The 20,260-nt window shown below is 39.0% G+C and overlaps 1 protein-coding gene across 1 annotated transcript in view; it reads right to left on the bottom strand.

The window, feature by feature from the left end:
* Positions 1 to 327: 327 nt before the first annotated feature.
* LOC149305398 (neuropeptides B/W receptor type 1-like) overlaps positions 328 to 20,260 on the bottom strand; it is a 106,251-nt gene continuing 86,318 nt past the window's right edge. Inside the window, exon 2 of the mRNA XM_089477491.1 lies at positions 328 to 1,296. Coding sequence (XP_089333617.1) covers positions 328 to 1,296 — 969 coding nt within the window. The remainder of the gene's footprint in view (positions 1,297 to 20,260) is intronic.

Below are 20,260 nucleotides of genomic sequence, written 5' to 3'. Positions count from 1 at the left end.
AAATAAATATTAGTGTTGCTCAAAATAAATATATTTTTTCATTATAATGTTTCAGCATTATATGTAAGACTGTTAAATTACATTAGAAAAGCCCCATATCCCCTTAGTTAGAGTATTTATTTTTCCACAATGCAATTGTGTGTGTATATAATTAAAAAAAAAACATTAGATAGTAAGCATGACTTAATCTTTCATGAGCATTCCATATAAATTAAATTCTTACTGAACCTTGGTACATTAGCCTTATTAGGTTACATTCTTATTTATAAAAAAATACACCTACTTTCTTAGTGATCAGTGACCTAATTGGTTTGTTACATTTGTTCTTTAGGTGGATGATCTGCATTCAACTAATTTTCTAAAGCTTTTCCTAAAATTGTCATCTAAGAATGCATACAAAAATGGATTGAGACAACTATTTGCATAACTTAAACTAGTTATAAATAACGAAATCCCTATGACTAATGGAGTCTGGGGGATGTCAGTGGTAAGAGCCACCACTGTGCTGAGATGGTAGGGGGTCCAACAGAACAGACACACGGCAAGAATTATTACAACCATGAATGTCACCTTCTTCTTAGCTTTATCTAAAGCTTTTCCATTGGTATTCAGACGCATTCTTCTCAATTTGTAAAGCATCATACTATAGAGTATGCAAATAGTAGAAACAGGTATAGCAAATCCCATTATCAGAGTATAAATTCTACTCATCTGCCACCACAAACTCTCTGGGTTAGGAAATACAAAGAGACATTGTAAACGGCCATGTTCTTTGTGGATCTTGGCAAAGATTATAAAAGGCATTATGATTATGGTAACAAAAATCCACACACATATGCTTACAATTTTTGCAGCTCTGTATGTACGATAGGTTAATTTCTTGGATTCTACAGTCGCAACAACCACAAGATATCTATCAATGCTCATTACAGTTAAAAAATATAAGCTAGAAAAAGTATTGTACTCATCAATGGAAATGATCAGCTTGCACATAAACTCTCCAAAGGGCCATTGCAACAGTAAGTAATCAACAATATTAATTGGCAAAACCAATGTGAAGAGTTCATCTGCAATAGCCAAGTTCAGAATAAACATGTTGGTGACAGACTTCATTTTTGGAGCCTTGAGGATGACATATATGACAGCAGTATTTCCTGTCAGTCCGACTGCACAGATTATGGAATATATGATTGGCAAAGCCAGATAGAAGTTCGGAATGACCTGGGGTATTGATCCATTGAACCACTCTGACCTCCAGGATGAATTTGATAAGAAATCCACCGATATGTTTTCCATCTAACGAAGGGGAAAAACAAAACAATTAGTTAAATGTTTGTAAAAAGAGATCTACTTCTAGAATAATTCTCAATATGCTGAACAAAAAAAAAAGTAGAAAATTATGAACAATTTGCTTTAAATGTGTATCACATAGATTGGTGAGCTGTTCACATGGAATGGCTTTCACTATTTTGAAACAGATGGTAGAAATAACCCCTGTTACATGCTTAAACAATCCAAAAAATGTTATATTTTTTTATGTATGATATTAAGCACGTCTGCACTGTTAAATCATTCTGGTTATCTAAAACTCATTAGCCTTAATATTGATTGCAACATTTCTTTTACTACAATTTCCTAACTGCACAAATATAATCCTTTAATTGCCAAACAGCTTGCACACCTATGACTGTTGAAGTGTAGAAAAATACATTGTGGGTATTAAAAGACGCTCATTAGAATTGTAATTTTTTATATACACCGTGGATTGCTTGGGTTTTAATTGTCTACATGTTATTAGATGACATATTATCTTCCATACCTTAATGCTTGTCTTCGGTCTTGTTTCTGCGTATTTTTCTCTGGTTACCGATGCCTTGTTTCTGCATTAGGAAGAAGTGATCTGAGGCAATGAGGAGAGCTCAGAGAAGCTGAAAACGGATGAGCTGTTGTGCCCTCTGATTCCTTTCTGTAGTAATTCAGTGCTGAAGAACAGCTCCCACCCCCTCTCTCCTGCACATTCACACGTTTTCATGTTTTGCCTGTATTAGCTCATTATTACGATAAAATGCTCCTATTCCCATCTCATGTATGCAGTAAAAAAATTTGCTAATAAAAAGCTTTTTTTCTAATTTCGAATGTACATTTTGTTACCTAAAAATATCCATTCATTTTGGAAAATTGTAAAACATTTTTCAATAAGCTAGTACTCGTGTATTAAGATTCTTTCTTAAGTGTATCTATTTTAAATTCTGGTTACAGTGTCTTCATACTGCAATGCATGCTGTTGCAAAATACATATAGTCATCAAAACCCTGTAGGACTCAAATGTTTTTGTGCATTCTGCAACTAAATATATAATGCATAAGCTCTTTATATGTTGCCTTATAATCCAATTAGCTGTTGCTAATTAACCAACATGGCACTAAGTGAGCCTAAAAGATATAATGAGAAATAAAGAAAAGCTCACAATGAAATAAGCAAATCTTTGTTCTCCTATTGGTGTCATAATAAATGATTCATCTATATTATAGCAAACATCTATTAATAAGTTTCCTAAACTGCCACAACCATCATCACTTCATCAGTACGTATAAAAACATAATGAATATTGTGTAAAGCAATAGAAAATAGCAAAAATTGGTCAAAGGAGATGAGCATGCAAATAACATAGAAGTCCTCAGAGTTTGTTGTTGGCTAGATTTATACAACTGTAAGGCATTTACCCATTTCAACAACAAAATACTCTGTGTTAACACTTACTTGCCCTGACAATAATCACTGAGACCCCTACAATACAATGTAATAAAAGGGCCTCATATAATTGGAACTGTTACATTAAGTTCAGAATGTTTGACCAAGAGAATGTTTGAATTATAGAATACATATGGTTTAAATGTTTATGATAAATTAACCTCCTTGAGTCTGTTCACTAAAGGTCAGATGATTGTGAGTTATCAGTAAAGTCAAATATTTAAGTTATAGTGAACTAGAACCTGTTTTAAAATAAAATATCATTTAAATGGGAGTGGGAACACCCATTGACATCAGTGGGATAACCCTTAACATCAACCGATCACTGCAGACATCAGCTGGACCGTGCTCCGACATCAGTAGGCAGTTCTGGAAGCATCCCGCAAGGTTAGGCTTCATTTATCATCCTAAATATAAGCAAAACTGAATTTGTGATACCAATCCTAAATCCTGCTGATAGGAGCTATGCACTTGGGTGCAGCATATGTTGTAAAAGACTTGCAGATGCAAAAGCTAATAGTAAAGAAAACATACACTAACTAAATTTCAGCCAAACACCACTAGTTTACCAGAAACCCAGGGATCCGTGAAGCAGCAAAGCCTATTTTTGGCCCTGGTTCAACAACTGAGTGGGTAGAGGATTCAAATCACTTTCTTGGACGTTCAGGCTCCCCTGTGAGACTTTGCTTAACTGGCCAACTGATACTATGGAAGCCTGTGTCATGCCAGCATAGTGTCCGTAAACCTTTAAGATATGGAAAACAAGTATGTTAATATGCATTCTTCAAAAACAAAAACAAAAATAAAATACTGCTTTGGAGCTATCCTCCTTCTCCGTGGTCTGATGACCCTTGCTTTGCTTGGAGCAGCCAATTAGTAGCAGTAAAGTTATTCCATTGTAAATGACGTTGCTGCCACTCACAAGATGGTGTCAACAATAGAAATCTGAATGAGTTCACAGAGGGTCTATACAGACCCTCTTGAGAACTCTCGAGCTCCTCCTGCAGGTTAAATGCAGGTACTGCATTCAACCATGCAAGGTCAATGAAGCTCACTAATCAGTGTGATTAGTAAAAAAAACCCAATGTCAAACAAATTTACATATTTTTTTTTTAAATGTTTAATTTAAAAAAAAAATGTGGTAACGTAAAAATTCCCCACTGTCACCAAAAAAAATAAACAAAAATAATTTTTTTTATGAGCAAGTCCTACAATTCTATATCTTAACAAAAATCCCCGCATGGAAAGATTTAAAATATTGGCATTATAAATGCCCATAGGGTGCCTAGTTTTAAAAAAATGTGTGATTTGATGGGGTAAATTTAATTGGCTGGGTTCAAAGATGTCCTACATATGGGACATGGGGGCAGTAGGACCAGATGTCTAAATGGCAAAAAATACACCTCACAAAGGTGACCTTTTACCTCCCAAATAACCCAACATGTGGGGTATCACTGCGCTCAGGAGATGTTACTGAACACATATTGTTGTGTTGTTTGACACGGACATATACAAGGAGTGGTAAATTCATACCTGAAGTACAACATGTGTGAAAAACTCCCATAAAGTTTGACGAAGGCTGGTGGTAAAATTAGTGCATGGAAAGGGTTAAAATACCAGCATTTCAAATACCTTGGGGTGTCTAGTTTTTTGGTTTGATGGGATAAATTGTATTGGCCGGCTTCCAAGATACCTGAAATAGGATATGTGGGCAGACTTTTTGACATGTCAAAATTCCAATTTGAAAAATGCACACCCCTCAAAAAGGGCCTTTTAGTCCCCAACCAACCTAACAAACTCATGCATGTGAGCTATCACTGCGCTCAGGAGATGTTGCGGAACACATATTGGGGTGTTGTTTGGCAATGACTTATACCAGGTGCAGTAAATTTATACCTGGAGTGAAACATGTGTGAAAAAAATACAACATTTTTTTACTACCATAAAGTTTGACAAAGGCTGATGGTAGAACTAGTGCATGGAAAGGGTTAAAATACCAGCATTTGAAATACCTTGGGGTGTCTAGTTTTTTAAAATATATGGTTGCATTTGGCCGACTTCAAAGATACCTGAAATAGCACATGGGGCAGAATGACCAGCTTTGGGGAAAAATTGCTTTTGAAATAGCAAAACGCTCCTGGTACTTATTGCCCCATAACGTGCAGAAAAAAGCAAAAAAAACATTAAGTTTTGCAGATGAGTGAACGTTTTTGTTTTTTTTTTAAAGTGAGAAAAGGTCATTTTTTTACTTTTGCTTTATTGTGATAGGACCTATCTGATGAGTCAGAGGTTGAAGGTGAAGATTATTAAAAGATTGCGCTTTCCCTGAATGTTTGCATTTAAATGAGAACAATTTTAACACAAAGATAGTTCTCATTATAAATACTGCACTTTGCATAGAACAAGTAGGTGTTTATTACAAATTAGCTTAGTCAGTGGCATAAATATTTGTGTTCCTGGAATTGAAATTGAGAAATAAAAGAGATGTTTGGAAGGGACCACCCTTGTGTCATATTTTAGTATTCTTTGTTCTCTCATTTCACATACCTTTCTCCGTTCTAAAAAAAATATATTGATGATTAGTCTGTACTGATTTGTCTTCATATTAATAAGCATATGCTTAATGTATACTTTGGTTTGTGAGGTTGAGACTACAGCTGTGTGTGATTATGACTGCTAAACTGTAAATTAATTTTTGTCTGGCTAGTATGGGCCAATGCCATAGCTATCTCAGACATTGGTTATATTATTCCTATCTTAGGAAAAGCACTGAATTTAAATGAATAAAATAAGATAGGAATATCCCTCATAAGAGGTCACTCTACATTTAGTTCTAATGCTTAGTGTGAGAAGATAATTGGCACCAATCACATTGCCAAACAATCACATGGACAAACTTTGCTCTCCTGTCTGACCAAACTGACCTGGAGTTCCAGGGAATCAGGGTTTCATCTGGAGACTCCAGGTAAAACTCAGGGGTTTCCAGGAATAAAGATAATACTTATTATTGGTACCAGACATTCTGGATTCCCCATTCAATGCAAAATAATTTTCCAGTTTTTAAAATGTAATGGTTTAAAGAAAAAATCCCAAATTATTGATAGTTTGCCATCATATTTTTACAGTTGACCTTTGAATATAACTCAATCTGAAAACATAAACGTCTTATTAATGCTAAATAGTATTAACATCAATATGGAAAGATGCCAGATACAGATGCTCAGAACATTTCAGAAGATATCTACCAGTGGTCAAGCTTCAGGCCTTAAAATATCAATTTTGTTTACAATAATGGATTTTCTTAGTCTTCATATGATTCATTTGTTGGAAAAAATAATTTGTGTGTCACAGTGTTTTGGAAATTATTAATTATTGCATCAGTATTTTTGTACATTTTATGTGGCATTTATTCTGATTAGCACTTCATTCGTTTCAAAGTTCCAGCAATGAAAATGGACAATTATTAATCATTTTTTTGGCACAGCATGTTTGCAATCCCAGCATTAGTGTACTTAATGTGATTTATAATTACATTGGAAGCATTAATAATTTTTTACAAAAGAGTATTTTTACTGACAAATGCAATCAATGGCAAATTAAAAACTGTTCTAAAACATGCTGAACATTTTATCATGTACACCACGTTTAGAGATGTACATGAGTGAGAATCCTTGATGAAGGATGTTTTGTTGTTGTGACTGGCTGTATTACTGTCAGATATACGTTGGGAAAGTTTGCAGCGGGATTTGTTGCATTGTGCATCTGATCAGAAAAAGCAAGCATCATGCTTGGTTGGATAATGAGCAAGGAGACAGAGGTGGTCCTGACACCTTAAAGATCTTGAGTCAGGCCTCACCTGGAGTATTATGAACAGCTGTGGAGACATCACCTCCAGAAGGATATTAACATTTTGAAGAGAGTTCTGGAGAGAGTTATGAAAATGGAAAGTGTTTTTTAGATAGGAACCATCAGGAAAGACTAAATATGTATAACTTGGAGGAAAGGTGAGAGAGGGAGGATGCAGTAGAAACATTTACATTTTTAATGCTTTAGCAAAACACAGTAGGTAATGTAAGGACGTTCTACTTTACCGAGAGAGTAGGAGATTCGTATAACTATTGGCAGACACCATAATTGTTATACTGTAGGTATTAATGCCCCATAGAGTGTATTTGGTTATAATTTAAAGTAAAACATAGCAGAAGAACACGATCTCTGTCTCTCTAATATCATACACCAACTCAAAGACATACTAAAACCATACACTAACATACACATCCTAGATTAACACCCTAACATTGTAGAGTGACACCATACACTAACAAAGGCATGCTAACACCATACAGAAACAATCGATATGTCGGAAGAGGGGCGCATAAATATGTGGAAAAAATAGTACAAAACAATAGTGTAATAAATTCAAACACAAAAAATAAATGAATGTGTTAAGTGCACTCACAAAAGTGACTTTAAAAGGAGGCTCATCAGAAAGAACTTTGTTTCTTCTTGAGGTCTGCAGTATAGGTGAGAAACATCCTAACACCATATGCTTACACACACATGCACACAAACACATTTTACCACCATACATATACACAATCTCCAACACCATACACCTTCAAATATATATACTCTCTCAAGTGCTCTCCCTTCTCAATCTTACCTTGCACAGTTACCAGGTGAATGGGTGCCATGTACCAGAGGCATCAGCTTTAGTATTTTCCGGGGCAGGAGATCTGATTGCATCTCTAAAAACCTCACAAATCCCTGCCACATGAAGGGAATCCCTGACAATGTCAGTGATGATGTCACCAGTGGGAAATCCCCCAAAGTAAAATTGGGCATTTAAAGCCCTTATAACGGTGCTCAGCTAGTGTAATACTGATTTGAAGCAGGTTTGGAGGTCAGCAGCCAGGTCAGCAGGGAGCCTAGAACGGAAGGGTAGTAAACATAGACAGGGAAGCCAAGGTCAGTGGGTAGGAGAAGGCAGCAAAGTCAGACAGCAACAGATTACTGTAAAAGGCAAGAGAAATCAAATTATTTTAACATAAGAGGTATTGTCAAAGCACTGTTGAGCACAGAGGCATGCCTAAAGGGTTCGTGGCAGTCACAAGTCCTGTGGGTGTCATGACAAGTCCTGTGGGTGTGCAAAAGCAAGTCACTGGGTGCAGGGGCAAGTTCTGTGGGTGCAATGTCAAGTCAGTTTGAGAACTTGGTGATAAAGAACTTATCAATAGATAAACACAATAACCATGGTGTTTGGGTGTTTGCGCATACAATGAGGAGATATTTTCCTTAAGTTGAATCAATAAAGATGTTATCAGACTCTTCCATACAAATGTTATGCTTATGTTTCTTGCTATCCTCAAGAAACACAAGCATATAGAGAACAAAAAAAAAAAGAAACAGTGTAATATTGTTATAATATTAATATAAGATAAAGGTGTAATATTAGGTTAGGTTAGACAGACTCTTGCCTTAGACAGGAGTAACCCACTGCTCCTATGTGGTTAAGCACTCTGTTTCTCCTTGGTATATGTATTCTCTTTGATTGTTCTGCAGGGGGTTTCAATCAAAGGCACTCCCATTCATATGCAAACCAAGAGCGGGTGGCACAGAGGAAAATAAAGTTAAAATATATTTAATTGAATGGTTTAAAAATAAGCAATACCTGCTTACATGGGATAATTAGTCTGTGAACGTTTTTGATGCTAAAAACGCTTTTCACAATGTCTCTGCTATAAGAGGGCAAGGATCTGCCAGATATACAATCATCTAGATACCACTAATTTTGATGATTGCATCAAGACATAACTATTTTTTTTAAATTGTTTTACATTGCTCAGTCTCCTTGTTAAAAAGAATGTATGGGACTCACAGAGGCTTGGTCTATAATGTTCTACTCTTAGTACCCAATATTAATTCTGTGATTCTTTACCTTTGTGATTCAACATTCATGATTTCATCTCCTGCTGAACACAGTATCTACTGAAATGCAGTGAATTAATGAGTTATAAAGAAATATATTCTGCATCACTTTACAATGGTTAAGCAGTTCATAATAAGTAGCACATCAACATAATCATTTTGACTTCCTGAAACTAAAGTCAAGCAAGGTCCTGGTCACAAGCTCAAAGAAGCTTACTAGCTATAGTTATATTTTAAACATTTCCCTTTGTTTTGTAGTGAGAGTTTGACAAATTAGTTAATACTGATTAAATAATATTAACTATTTTATAAAGTACATTGAATAGAACAGAAAGCTGATATATGTATTTTTAAACTGAATACATATGCTGAAATCCACTGCTTTGGCTTATTTTTGTGGCCTCCAAATAGATGAGAAATCAATTAACAATATGTCACTGTAAGCAACTTGATTAATGATCACGCATTTCAGTGTGATAAATGACTGTAATAGGTAGATCAACATTATCAACTAAAGTATTCCAAGGACTGGACAATCTCAGAGAATCCATAGCTAAGTATTTGCTTTCATTGGACTAGATTCAATGCTGGAGATAAACATATCAGAAGTGATTGGATGGTATTTCTCCCATATATCTCAGTGAAAAATAGATAAAAACAAAGATTTATTGGATTTACTAACCAAGATAAAAATTACCACCGTTTGTTTTATTTGATTTCTTACCATTGCAATCTATGTGATGATTGTAATTAAATTATTTGTGATAGATCTATCTTTGGTAATAAATCAAGTCCATTAAAAATAAAACCATGAAACATTCTCTGGTGATGACTCTGGTAGTGTGTAGAATAGTGTCCTAATGGTGCCGTTTTTAGTGCGTAACATATCAGATCTGTTTGTTATAATGCCTGTTTACAGAAGACTACATATTGTGTAATGAGGTCAGGCCCGGACTGGGACAAAAAATAGGCCCGGGCATTTAAGCCTGAGCAGCCCATTTTAATTTATTTATTTATTGTTAAAGCCCACCCTTCATGTACCATCTTTGCATACACAAATCATTAACACATTCATTAATGCAGTCTCACAAATCATTCAAGCAATTCATCCACACATGAATTCATTAATTGTCATACGCCTTCACACAATTCATCCACACATTTATTCATTCATTCTCATACGCATTCACACTACTCCTCTCACTATGTTCCCCCTTTTCACTATGTACCCCCTCTCATGGAGGATGTTAAATAAAGTAAAAAAAAACCAAAAACCCCGATGTTTTAATTTAAACCCTGTGCGGCCGCACACCAGTAAGGCCGGCCCTGGTGGACCCGGTCGAAGTTGCGGCGGGCTTAAAGGGCAGGCGCCCCTTATGCCCTGCATTAATGCGGCCGTAAAGGTAACCTATTTTAAGGTAAGGGCCTGGAGCTGCAGCTCCATCAGCCCCTAAATCAATCCGGCCCTGCCGCGGCCCGATGGCCAGTCCGGGCCTGAATGAGGTCATCATGAAGGGGAGTCTGATCTTGAGCCAAAACGGAAACCAGGTCACCAGTCTTCTTCTTCTCCAGTGCTGAGCTCCAAAAAGAACTCATACCATTTTGTTCCCTATTTGATGAAAGGGGAAGCCAGGAGCTGTTGACATGTCTTGTGTAAAGCTCATACTGAAGACCAACTACAATGGACTGAGTCCCAGTCTTCCTCCCCACTCGAGTGAGTATGGTGGGAGCATGAAGCCTCCTCACTGGCACTGTTTGTGTGCTGCAAAAATGTTCAACCCTCCCTGCACATATGGCCAACTGGGGCTCAGATCTTTCTCAGGGACCTCAGCAAAGCTTTGGAATCAGAGGGCTTTGCTGTTCTTCCCCTAGAGGGGAAGACCCCAGAACTGATAGAGGGCTGTGACAGCCAACAGGGAAAGACCTACCAGTTTCACTCATTGATTTCAGGCATTATGAAGGGCCATCCCAGGTATATTTCTCCTGTAAGAAGACTTGAGCTAGCCCTTTATAATGCATAGTTCAATCGTTGATGTGATTTCCAAGACATTTCATTTATTTAACTATGCATTGCCAAGCTTGCCTTGCTGCAGAAAATAAGTAAATAAGGCCCATAGACTTGTGGATGGTATTATTCTATAGGTATAGATTTTATATACTATTTTTTTTGAGTGACCCTGCAGCATTGAAGTGTAGGCTACCCAGTACAGAGTCTGGAGCACATTTACAAAGCTGTGTGTCTCTTAGACATATACAGTTAAAGCACAATGCTGACAGCGCACAGTGTAATGCACTGCACATAGGCAGTATTTTTTTGCCGTGACAGACCCAAAATTTGACGGGACAGGGCCCAAAAATCAGGAATCTCCCTGGAAATTCAGGACCATTAACCGACCAGGAATGCCAGTGGCTAGGTTTTCTCCAGCAGCTGCACCAACTTTAATTTCCATCGTAGTGCAGCATGTACAGCTATGATGGAGGGGAGGCACTAAGGGAGGCATGTCCATGGCTTCACCATTAAAGACAGTCCTGCAGCCTAGAAGGAAGTTGACACCTACCATCACACAAATTATATCAACAGAGGGACATCAGGATGCAGATGGCTTAGCCAACTAACACAGGATCAATATTGCTTAATAGTTTATGATTATTTTTTAATGCAATAAAGAAAAATGGAACTATAGAGAGGTCAGCTGTTGAGGGGATTTAAACAAATTATTCTTCTCAATATTCAGGTATGCGGCTCACAATCATAGAAAAGTGCTCATAATTTAACTTCGATCTCAATATTAATTACTCTGGTGTTGCATACACCTGGAGGATAAAAACCACCTCAAGATTTAACTATAGGGGAAAAGAGATTATCATAGGTGAACAATATGCTATAGAATAGAATAACTAATCCATAAATCTATCTCCAGATAATTACATAACATAAAAAAACATATCTCCTGTCTGTTATTGAAATTTAAATATCATATTAGCATACTGTTTACATGCTTTGTGCCATTATGTTAATGAAGTCAATTTTTCAATCTGTGAAGAAAACCACAACTGTATTGATCAACCCTTGAAAATTAAATATCATGCATTGATTTTGGAGACATTCCAAAACCCCTAATAGCTTACTGAATGTGCTATAAACTGGTGTATTGTTTGTAAAAAAAACAAAAAAAACCCACACAAAAGTAAAAATAAAACAAATACTACAACAAATGTTCCAATACAAGGGTACAACGAATAGAAATTATGGAACGGTACAAGCAGAGGTTTCCTCTAAGGTGTCACAGACAATGCCCACATTTATCCTGCCAGCAATGACCCTTCTATTCTCACTGATTACCTACCTATAATGTTAGTTTAAAGCAGGGAGCTACAACTGACCATATGGGGCTCCAAAGTTAGTTTAGGGACTTTTTCTTATGTACTTTCCAGGAGATAAATCATGGTTTTCTCTTTGTGGGTAATTTCTTTGTCGATAATTTATGTAATTTGACAGTATGTGTTTAATAATCCTTTTTATTATACTTTGGTGTCACCTGAAAAAAATAGAATGCTTGTTGGGTGCATGTTAAATTAAATTGCAAATAATAATACATTATATGCAGCACAATGTTTACGTACATGCAAACTAAAGATTTTGCAGAACCCATACCCTGTGTTTCACAGCTCTGCACTGCCTTATGTATTTTGAGGGTTTTTTTCCTGATGGCATTACTCTGTAAAATACATCTTCTGTGACATGTTGGTTTTCACTGTTGTTTCAGCTTGTGACTCCCTTTAGGGCACTTTGAGTATATTAAAAATACTTGTACCTGTAGGCTCACCTTAATGTTCAGTCAAAGCGGGAGTGAGGGTCTGCAGTTTTAGTGTGTCAAGGAGCTCCTTCATTTTCTATATAATCAGCACTGGGCTTTAATTCTCAAAATATCAATTTCTTTTTATTGATGCTAGATATTTTCTGCTTCCTGCTGATTCATATATATTTCTAGTCTGTTAATTGATTAGCTCCTGTACTCCAGGTTGTTGTTCCTTAGGTTTTTATTTTCCCTTTTAAACAAATGTACACTAAGTTTTTATTTTCCCTAGGTTATTTGTGTTAGGGACACATCAGTTTTTGTTTCTAGTTCTGCATTGTTACTTATTTCTCTAGGGGAAAAAAGTAGGTTTCCTAAGATCGATTTTGCATGAAACCTCGCTGACAGCTAACAATTTGTTTTCTCTAGTATACGTGAGTAATGTTCCTAAAACATACTTCAGAAAGCTTCTCCACTTTCACTATAAAACCTTGATAACAGTAATTTACAGGCTGAGATTGTTTGATAAAAATTATACCGTGTTTAGTTGTGCTCAGTCCTATGGTACCAGAGAACACATCGGTTCTAAAACAGTTGTAGTTTAATGAAAATAAGGGCTGCCATTAATGCAAGCATAACAAAATGTATTTAATGTAGCTGTAACCATTGCTCTTTTGTTTGTCAATCAGTACAACAGTTTTGTTAGGATTTGATCTGAATCTGAATTCTGTTGCAAAAAATCAATAAACTGATGTTATCTGCCATTCTCCTCACTCCACCACTATAAAGGCTGCCTTAACAATAAGGGATAGGTAACTTATTCAAGAGGAATACACATCTCATGCATACATCAGTTCATAGCAGTTAGATATTCTCATGTTCCTCCTTTCACGGAAACATTTAGTATACTTAAGTAAATTTCATGCACATTGGTACATATCAGCTGAAATTTCATTAAAATTAAAACAAAAACAAATGCACAAGTCTATAAACAAATAATTTATAATATATATATATATATATATATATATATTGTTTACAGAACTCCAATAGTACACAATTCCTTTATGTTTTATTATATACATTTATACAATATATACCCCTTAGAATGTGCATCCATGAATCCTTCAGCATTTTCCACATTATATTACAGGAGTAGCTGTCTTAGTAAGCAAAATTAACCTCTATGACATTTTGCTTTCTTATTCACACAAAGCAATATTGCCTCAGGAAAACAATCTCAAGAGAAAGCATGTCATGGCTCATCTCATACAAATTACTAGACTTGTGCATTCGTCTTCGGGCGAACATGAAAACGAGCACGAAGAGGCCGTTTTTTTGTTCGTTCCGAAGGAACGTAGAACAGAATACAGTGCCGGCAAACCGTAGGCGAAGACGAAGACTCACAATCACGAAGATTCGAAGATTCTTCGTGATCGTCTTCGTTTTTGCCGCGCAACCGCCAAAATTTCAAACAGGAGTGAGCTGATCCTCGTCTGTCCAATCAGCTCACTCTTGTGACGTAACGCTAAGGGTCTCGTCCAATGCCTGTGCTGCTGTTTTTTGAATTCTGAAGGCGCCTTTATAAGACCAGAGCTTGCCTGAGAGATCCATTCATTTTTCGCTGTGACTGCTTTGGCAACACTGCTGTGCTGCATCCGAGCGTTACAGAGAGAGATTGTTCTGTTCTGTGTGAGACTGGTAAGCCTTAGCCTGCCATTTCTCACTGTGTACTTCATCCTCACTTCAGTGCTACTTAATTAATATATTTAATAATAATAATTTGATTAATTTAATTTTTTTAAAATTAATTTGTCATCAACTTTAGTGTAAGTGCTGTTGAGTTGACAGTGCACCCAGTGCCTCAGTGGCACTGGGGTGCCCTTGCCCTGGGCTGGCACTAGTGCCTATTGCCTGTCCTGCTTAAATAAATTAAATAGAATTTATAAATTACAATTTAATAGAATCTATAATTTAATAGTTCATTATAATATTATATATATATATATATTTGTCAGTCATATATATATATACTATAGTATACTAGTGTAGAGTGTACTGTAGACATTCATCTACTAGTGTCTAATTTAAAATCAGTAATATTAATTAATATAATTAATAATTGAATTCATTATAAAATTATATATATATTTGTCAGTTATAGTTAGTAATAGTATACTAGTGTAGAGTGTACTGTAGACATTCAGAACATCTACTAGTGTCTAATCTAAAATCAGTAATATCAATAATTCTCTAATTCTTTCTTATCTTAATAGTTAATTAAATTAGCTATAAATAAAAGTAATAATATTAATTAATTACTACTAGCGTATAGTTCAGCTAATCTTATTAGTACTGGTGCTGCAGCTCTATAGTTTGTGCTTTGTTTTAGCAACAGTAAGAGACCAAGTCAATTTTTCTTAATTAATCTTTCATTTTATTTCATTTGTTTTGCTCACCTCAGTCCATCAGTGAAGTGAACTTGTTGGGCTAGTGAGTGCAGCCGCATAAGTGCTGTGTTTTTTTTTGATCAGCAAGCAGTGACGTTAACTGTTTTGCAAAGATTTTCTCATTTATTTTACATTTTATTTCAATTTTATTAAAAGTACCCTTAGTGTTTTGCTCACCTCAGTCCATCAGTGAAGTGAACTTGTTGGGCTAGTGAGTGCAGCAAGCAGTGAAGATAACTGTTTTGCTGTGACATTTTATTTTATTTCTAATTCTTTTCAAGAAAAATTGACTGTGACGAGCTGTACTAAGCAAAGCTTCAAGCTACTAGCTGTAGTACTAAAATAATTCTAATCTTCTTTAATCTTAATCTATAATATATTATAAATAATAATATTCTAATTCATAATCTATAATATAAGTAATTCTAATTCTAAATTCTAATTCATAATCTATATTCTTCTATCTATAATACATAATATATAAGTAAATTAGTTCTAATCTATTAATATTATATAACTTAATATTAATTAATAAATCATATACTGAATCTGATTTAACCTCACTTTAGCTTAGTGGGTTTGAGAGCGTCTGCCTAGAGGTAGACTTATAGTAAGGAAATATAGCTTTAGGCTAGCATAGTGGTAGGCTAAGCTCTTAGGCCCGTGTAAATTCAAATTAAAAATAAAATACTGCTAGTTATTAAATAGTTAATCTTGAGTTAATAATTTCAATAACTTTAGGATTTTGGCAGATTGCACACAGCACAGTGCAGTAGTGCATAGTTTTACTTTTTAAGCAGTAGCACTGAAGAGAACTTCCTCTAATTTTTTTGTCTTTAATTCGTTTTTCCTTTTTTTTATTTTTATTTTTTTATTTTTTTTTTTATAGTTTTTTAAACACTACACTACACTACACTACACTACACTACACACACAACACAAAATTTGAAATGGATCCTCCTTTTGGGACTAAGGAGGGACAAGCTCCATCTACCACCACCACCACCACCACCAGCACCACCACCAGCACCACCACCAGCTCTAAGATGCAGCCTTTGCGTCAGTCTAGTCGGCCAAGTAGGCCAAGCTCTCGCTTATCATTTGGGGAAGCATTGCTTGAAGGATCATCAAGTAAAGGAAAGGCACCAAAAGCAGGCAGTAGTAGTGCGGCTAGGCCCACAAGCTCTATGGTTTTTTACGGAAAGCCTAAAGCACCAGAAGCACGTTCAAAGTTAAAGGGTAGCACAAGTAGTACCAGCCCAGTGACTAAAAAGAAGTGCCTTTTGCCCCAAGCAGCATCTTCCCCATCCACCAGCAGCATGCAAGGTACCAAGCAGAGCCAAATTAGCAGCAAGACTCAGAGGGGTCCCAAACCAAAGCGATCTCATTCCTTTGTAGGGAAAACCACCACCACCACCACCCCCGCCTCTACCACCACTAGTGCTGCGCCTACTGTTCCCACTGGTACCGCCACGCCATGTCCTCCTAGTACCTCTAGCAAGCCACCAAGTCCTTACAAAATTTTTGTAAAGACAGTTAGAGAGAGGGCTACACATAGTGGAACTCCACCTAGCGAGGTAGCAGAGGAGCCTGAGACTGAGAGGCCAAGTGCAGAGTCTATTCTTCCTGCTCGCACTACTACTAGTCACGAGTCTCACGACGATATCAGTCTTAGCTCCAGCCTAGCAGGAATTCCATTCGATCTGGCTAATGAAGAGCTAGACTATGAGCCAGAGGAAGTAGAGGAGATGAGTGGTCAGGAATCAGATTCCTCAGGGAGCAGTGTCCAAATGACTAGTGCACAATTTTCCCCTGAGCCTCCACCTTCTCCGCTACGATCATCACCATCACCACCACCAGCAGCAGCAGCAAAACCTAGCAAATCTAAAGCAATTAGCAGTCCCACTATGGCCAGTACTGTTACCACCAGTCCCACCACCACTAGTTCTGCCTCTGTTCATCCACCCCGAGCAGTAAGAGCAGCACCCAAGGCACACTCCAAGGCTATGCGCGCCCCAATTTGGGAGCACTTTGAAAATGTTGAAGAAGGGCGCTATGGAAAGTGCAAACATTGTGGGAAGCTAATAAGCAGAGGGAAAGTGTCTGGCCATTTTACCAGTGCTAGCATGAAGCATCACCTCAGCACTCAACACAACGCTGTGCTATTGGGGAAAGATGCAGAGGTAAAACTTAGTGCAGGCAGCATAGCTGGTGGCCGTGGAAAAACCCCAACAGCTTCTTCTTCTGAGCCAATAGCAGCAGCAGCAGCAGCAGCAACTAGTGCTGGCAGCCAGAGACCAAGGCAGGTTGGAGCACTGCATGCCCAGCCCACCCTGGAAGAATTTGGGGCATTCCACTCCAAGAGAACGATGCCCAAACAGCAGGCCAATAAAGTAACGCGACTTATTGGTCAGTTCATTGCTGTTGGAGGGGCATCCTTCTCCATGATTGAAGGGGAGCCTTTCAAACAATTGATGGCGGCTGTGGCTCCACAATACACAGTTCCGTCACGTTCCACTTTCAGCAGGAACATTGTCCCCTCGCTGTATCGGTCCTGTGTTGCAGCAGTGAAAGAGGAGCTTTCCAAGGCTGCTGGTCAGTGTGTTCATTTCACTACAGATTTGTGGAGTGCACCTAGCGCCCAGCATGCCTTTCTTTCTTTGACAGCACACTGGTGGCAGCCCGGTGTGTCTAAGGAAGTTGCTGCAGCAGGCTACCGATCATTCCTTCTCCATGCAGAAGTGATGGATGAAAAGCACACTTCCCAAAATATTCTGCATGCGATTAGGAAAATGTTTAGCCTTTGGGTGGGAGCAGAGGCGGGCACCAATGTTGAAGTTGGTTTTGTGGTAACTGACGGAGGTGCCAATATGGTGAAAGCGCTGCGAGATGGTCATATTGTTGGTGTGCGCTGTGCAGCCCACATCATCCATCTTGTAGTGAAGGCAGCAATGTCAGAAGGAACTAATGTGGCAGCAGTAGTTCTGTCCCGCTGCAGAAAGATCGCTGGGCACTTTCACCATAGTGTTAAGGCTAGCCAACTTTTGAGGGAAGAGCAAGAGAGGTCAGGTCTTCCCGTACACTGCCTACGTCAGGATGTCAGTACACGGTGGAACTCCACGTTAGACATGCTAGAGAGGATTTTGGAGCAGCAGAGGGCAATCCATAATCTTGCCTCAGAGCACAATATTGGGATTACCTCTCCATTGAATAGGGAGGATTGGACAGTGATCGCCCAGCTAGTGGCAGTCCTTAAACCATTCAGGGATGCCACAGAAAATTTAAGCTCAAACACTGCCAGTCTGGCCCAGGTAATCCCAGTGTTCTCCCATCTAGGCAGCAAGATGGATGTGTTCCTTGGAAACCGTGAGGCTGTTCAAGGTGGCACTCTACATCCTGACGTAGCAGCCATAGTCAGGAAGCTGAAGGATCTGCTAAAAGTACACCTTCGCAAGCGAATGGAAGAGAGTCCCGAAATGATGCTAGCGTGCCTTTGTGATCCAAGAATTAAGGGAAAGCTAGCTTTGAAATTCAATGTTCTCAGTAGCTACCGGGAGCAATTGGTCAACAAGGTGCGTGACTGGCAGCGTAAAATGGGAATGCTGTCCGAGGAGGGTGAGGTGCAGGAGGAGGAAGAGATGATGTGGTCTGCTACCCCTAGCAGCAGCATCAGCAGCAGTGCCACAAGCAGCACAACACAGCTGAGTGGAGCAGCTGCGTTTTGGGAAGAGGCACTTGGCAGTATAGTTGGACCATCTGACAGAGCTAGCAGCAGAAAGGAGAGTAGTGCTGCTGAAATGGTCAAACTTTACCTCTGTGAAGTTCCTTCTGCTCCTAATGTTGATCCTCTTAGCTACTGGGATGAAAAGAAGAGTGTGTGGCCTGCACTCTCATGGGTTGCGCAGCAGCTTCTATCATGTCCGCCAACCACTGTTCAAAGTGAGCGCGTGTTTTCTATGACTGGAAACATACTGAGTCCACAGCGCTCACGCATGGCACCTCATCTGATGGAGCAGATTGCCTTTCTTAAATTCAATCTGCCCAAATTGGGTTACCCAGCTCTTAGCTTGGAAAGTTAAATTTTTTCTCTCTAATGTTTAAGGTAGTTTCTCCCCCTGGTTGCACTTGCTGCGGTGTGGCAATGCCTGCTACCTCCGCTGGTGTAGCCAATTTACGCTAGGGCCTAGTGTCTGAGCTCTGTAAGTCCGCTCCCAAACGCCTAGGACTGACAGTCTTTGGATGCTTTGCCCTGGGGTGAAACAGGTGAGTGGGTCGTCAATTGCCCACTCATTCACCTTTTTCCGTTTCCAACGCTGCTGCTGGTGGTGGTGCCAGTATCTTTTGCCAGTTCGCTTCCTGGCTGAAATCATGCCTCAGATGTCCCTAATGGAAAGGGTAGTTTCTCCCCCCTGGTTGCACTTGCTGCGGTGTGGCAACGCCTGCTACCTCCGCCGGTGTAGCTAGCTTATGCTAGGGCCTTGTGTCTGAGTTCTGTAGGTCTGCTCCCAAACGCCAAGGACTGACAGTGCTTGGATGCTTTGCCCTGGGGTGAAACAGGTGAGCGGGTCGTCAATTGCCCACTCATTCGCCTTTCCCAATTCTGCTGCTGCTGGTGGTGGTGCCAGTGTCTCTCTTCAATGCCAGTTCGCTTCCTGGCTAGTGTCATGCCTCGAATGTCCCTGATGGTAAGGGTAGTTTCTCCCCCCTGGTTGCACTTGTTGCGGTGTGGCAACGCCTGCTACCTCCGCCGGTGTAGCCAGCTTACGCTAGGGCCTTGTGTCTGAGTTCTGGAAGTCCGCTCCCAAACGCCAAGGACTGACAGTTTTTGGATGCTTTGCCCTGGGGTGAAACAGGTGAGCGGGTCGTCAATTGCCCACTCATTCGCCTTTTCCAATGCTGCTGCTGCTGCTGCTGGTGGTGGTGCCAGTGTCTCTTCTCTGCCAGTTCGCTTCCTGGCTAGTGTCATGCCTCAAATGTCCCTTATGGTAAGGGCAGTTTCTCCCCCCTGGTTGCACTTGCTGCGGTGTGGCAACGCCTGCTACCTCCGCCAATGTAGCCAGCTTACGCTAGGGCCTTGTGTCTGAGCTCTGGAAGTCCGCTCCCAAACGCCAAGGACTGACAGTGTTTGGATGCTTTGCTCTGGGGTGAAACAGGTGAGTGGGTCGCCAATTGCCCACTCATTCGCCTTTCCCAATTCTGCTGCTGCTGCTGCTGGTGGTGGTGCCAGTGTCTCTTCGATGCCAGTTCGCTTCCTGGCTAGTGTCATGAATCAAATGTCCCTAATGGTAAGGGCAGTTTCTCCCCCCTGGCTGCCTCTGTCTGCGGTGTGGCAAC

Source organism: Sceloporus occidentalis, unplaced genomic scaffold (assembly GCF_023333645.1).
Source record: "Sceloporus occidentalis isolate IW3139 unplaced genomic scaffold, rSceOcc1.0.p SCAF_11, whole genome shotgun sequence".
NCBI lineage: Eukaryota > Metazoa > Chordata > Lepidosauria > Squamata > Phrynosomatidae > Sceloporus > Sceloporus occidentalis.
The sequence above is the reverse complement of the archived record's forward strand: the minus strand, read 5'-3'. Positions and strand labels throughout refer to the sequence as shown.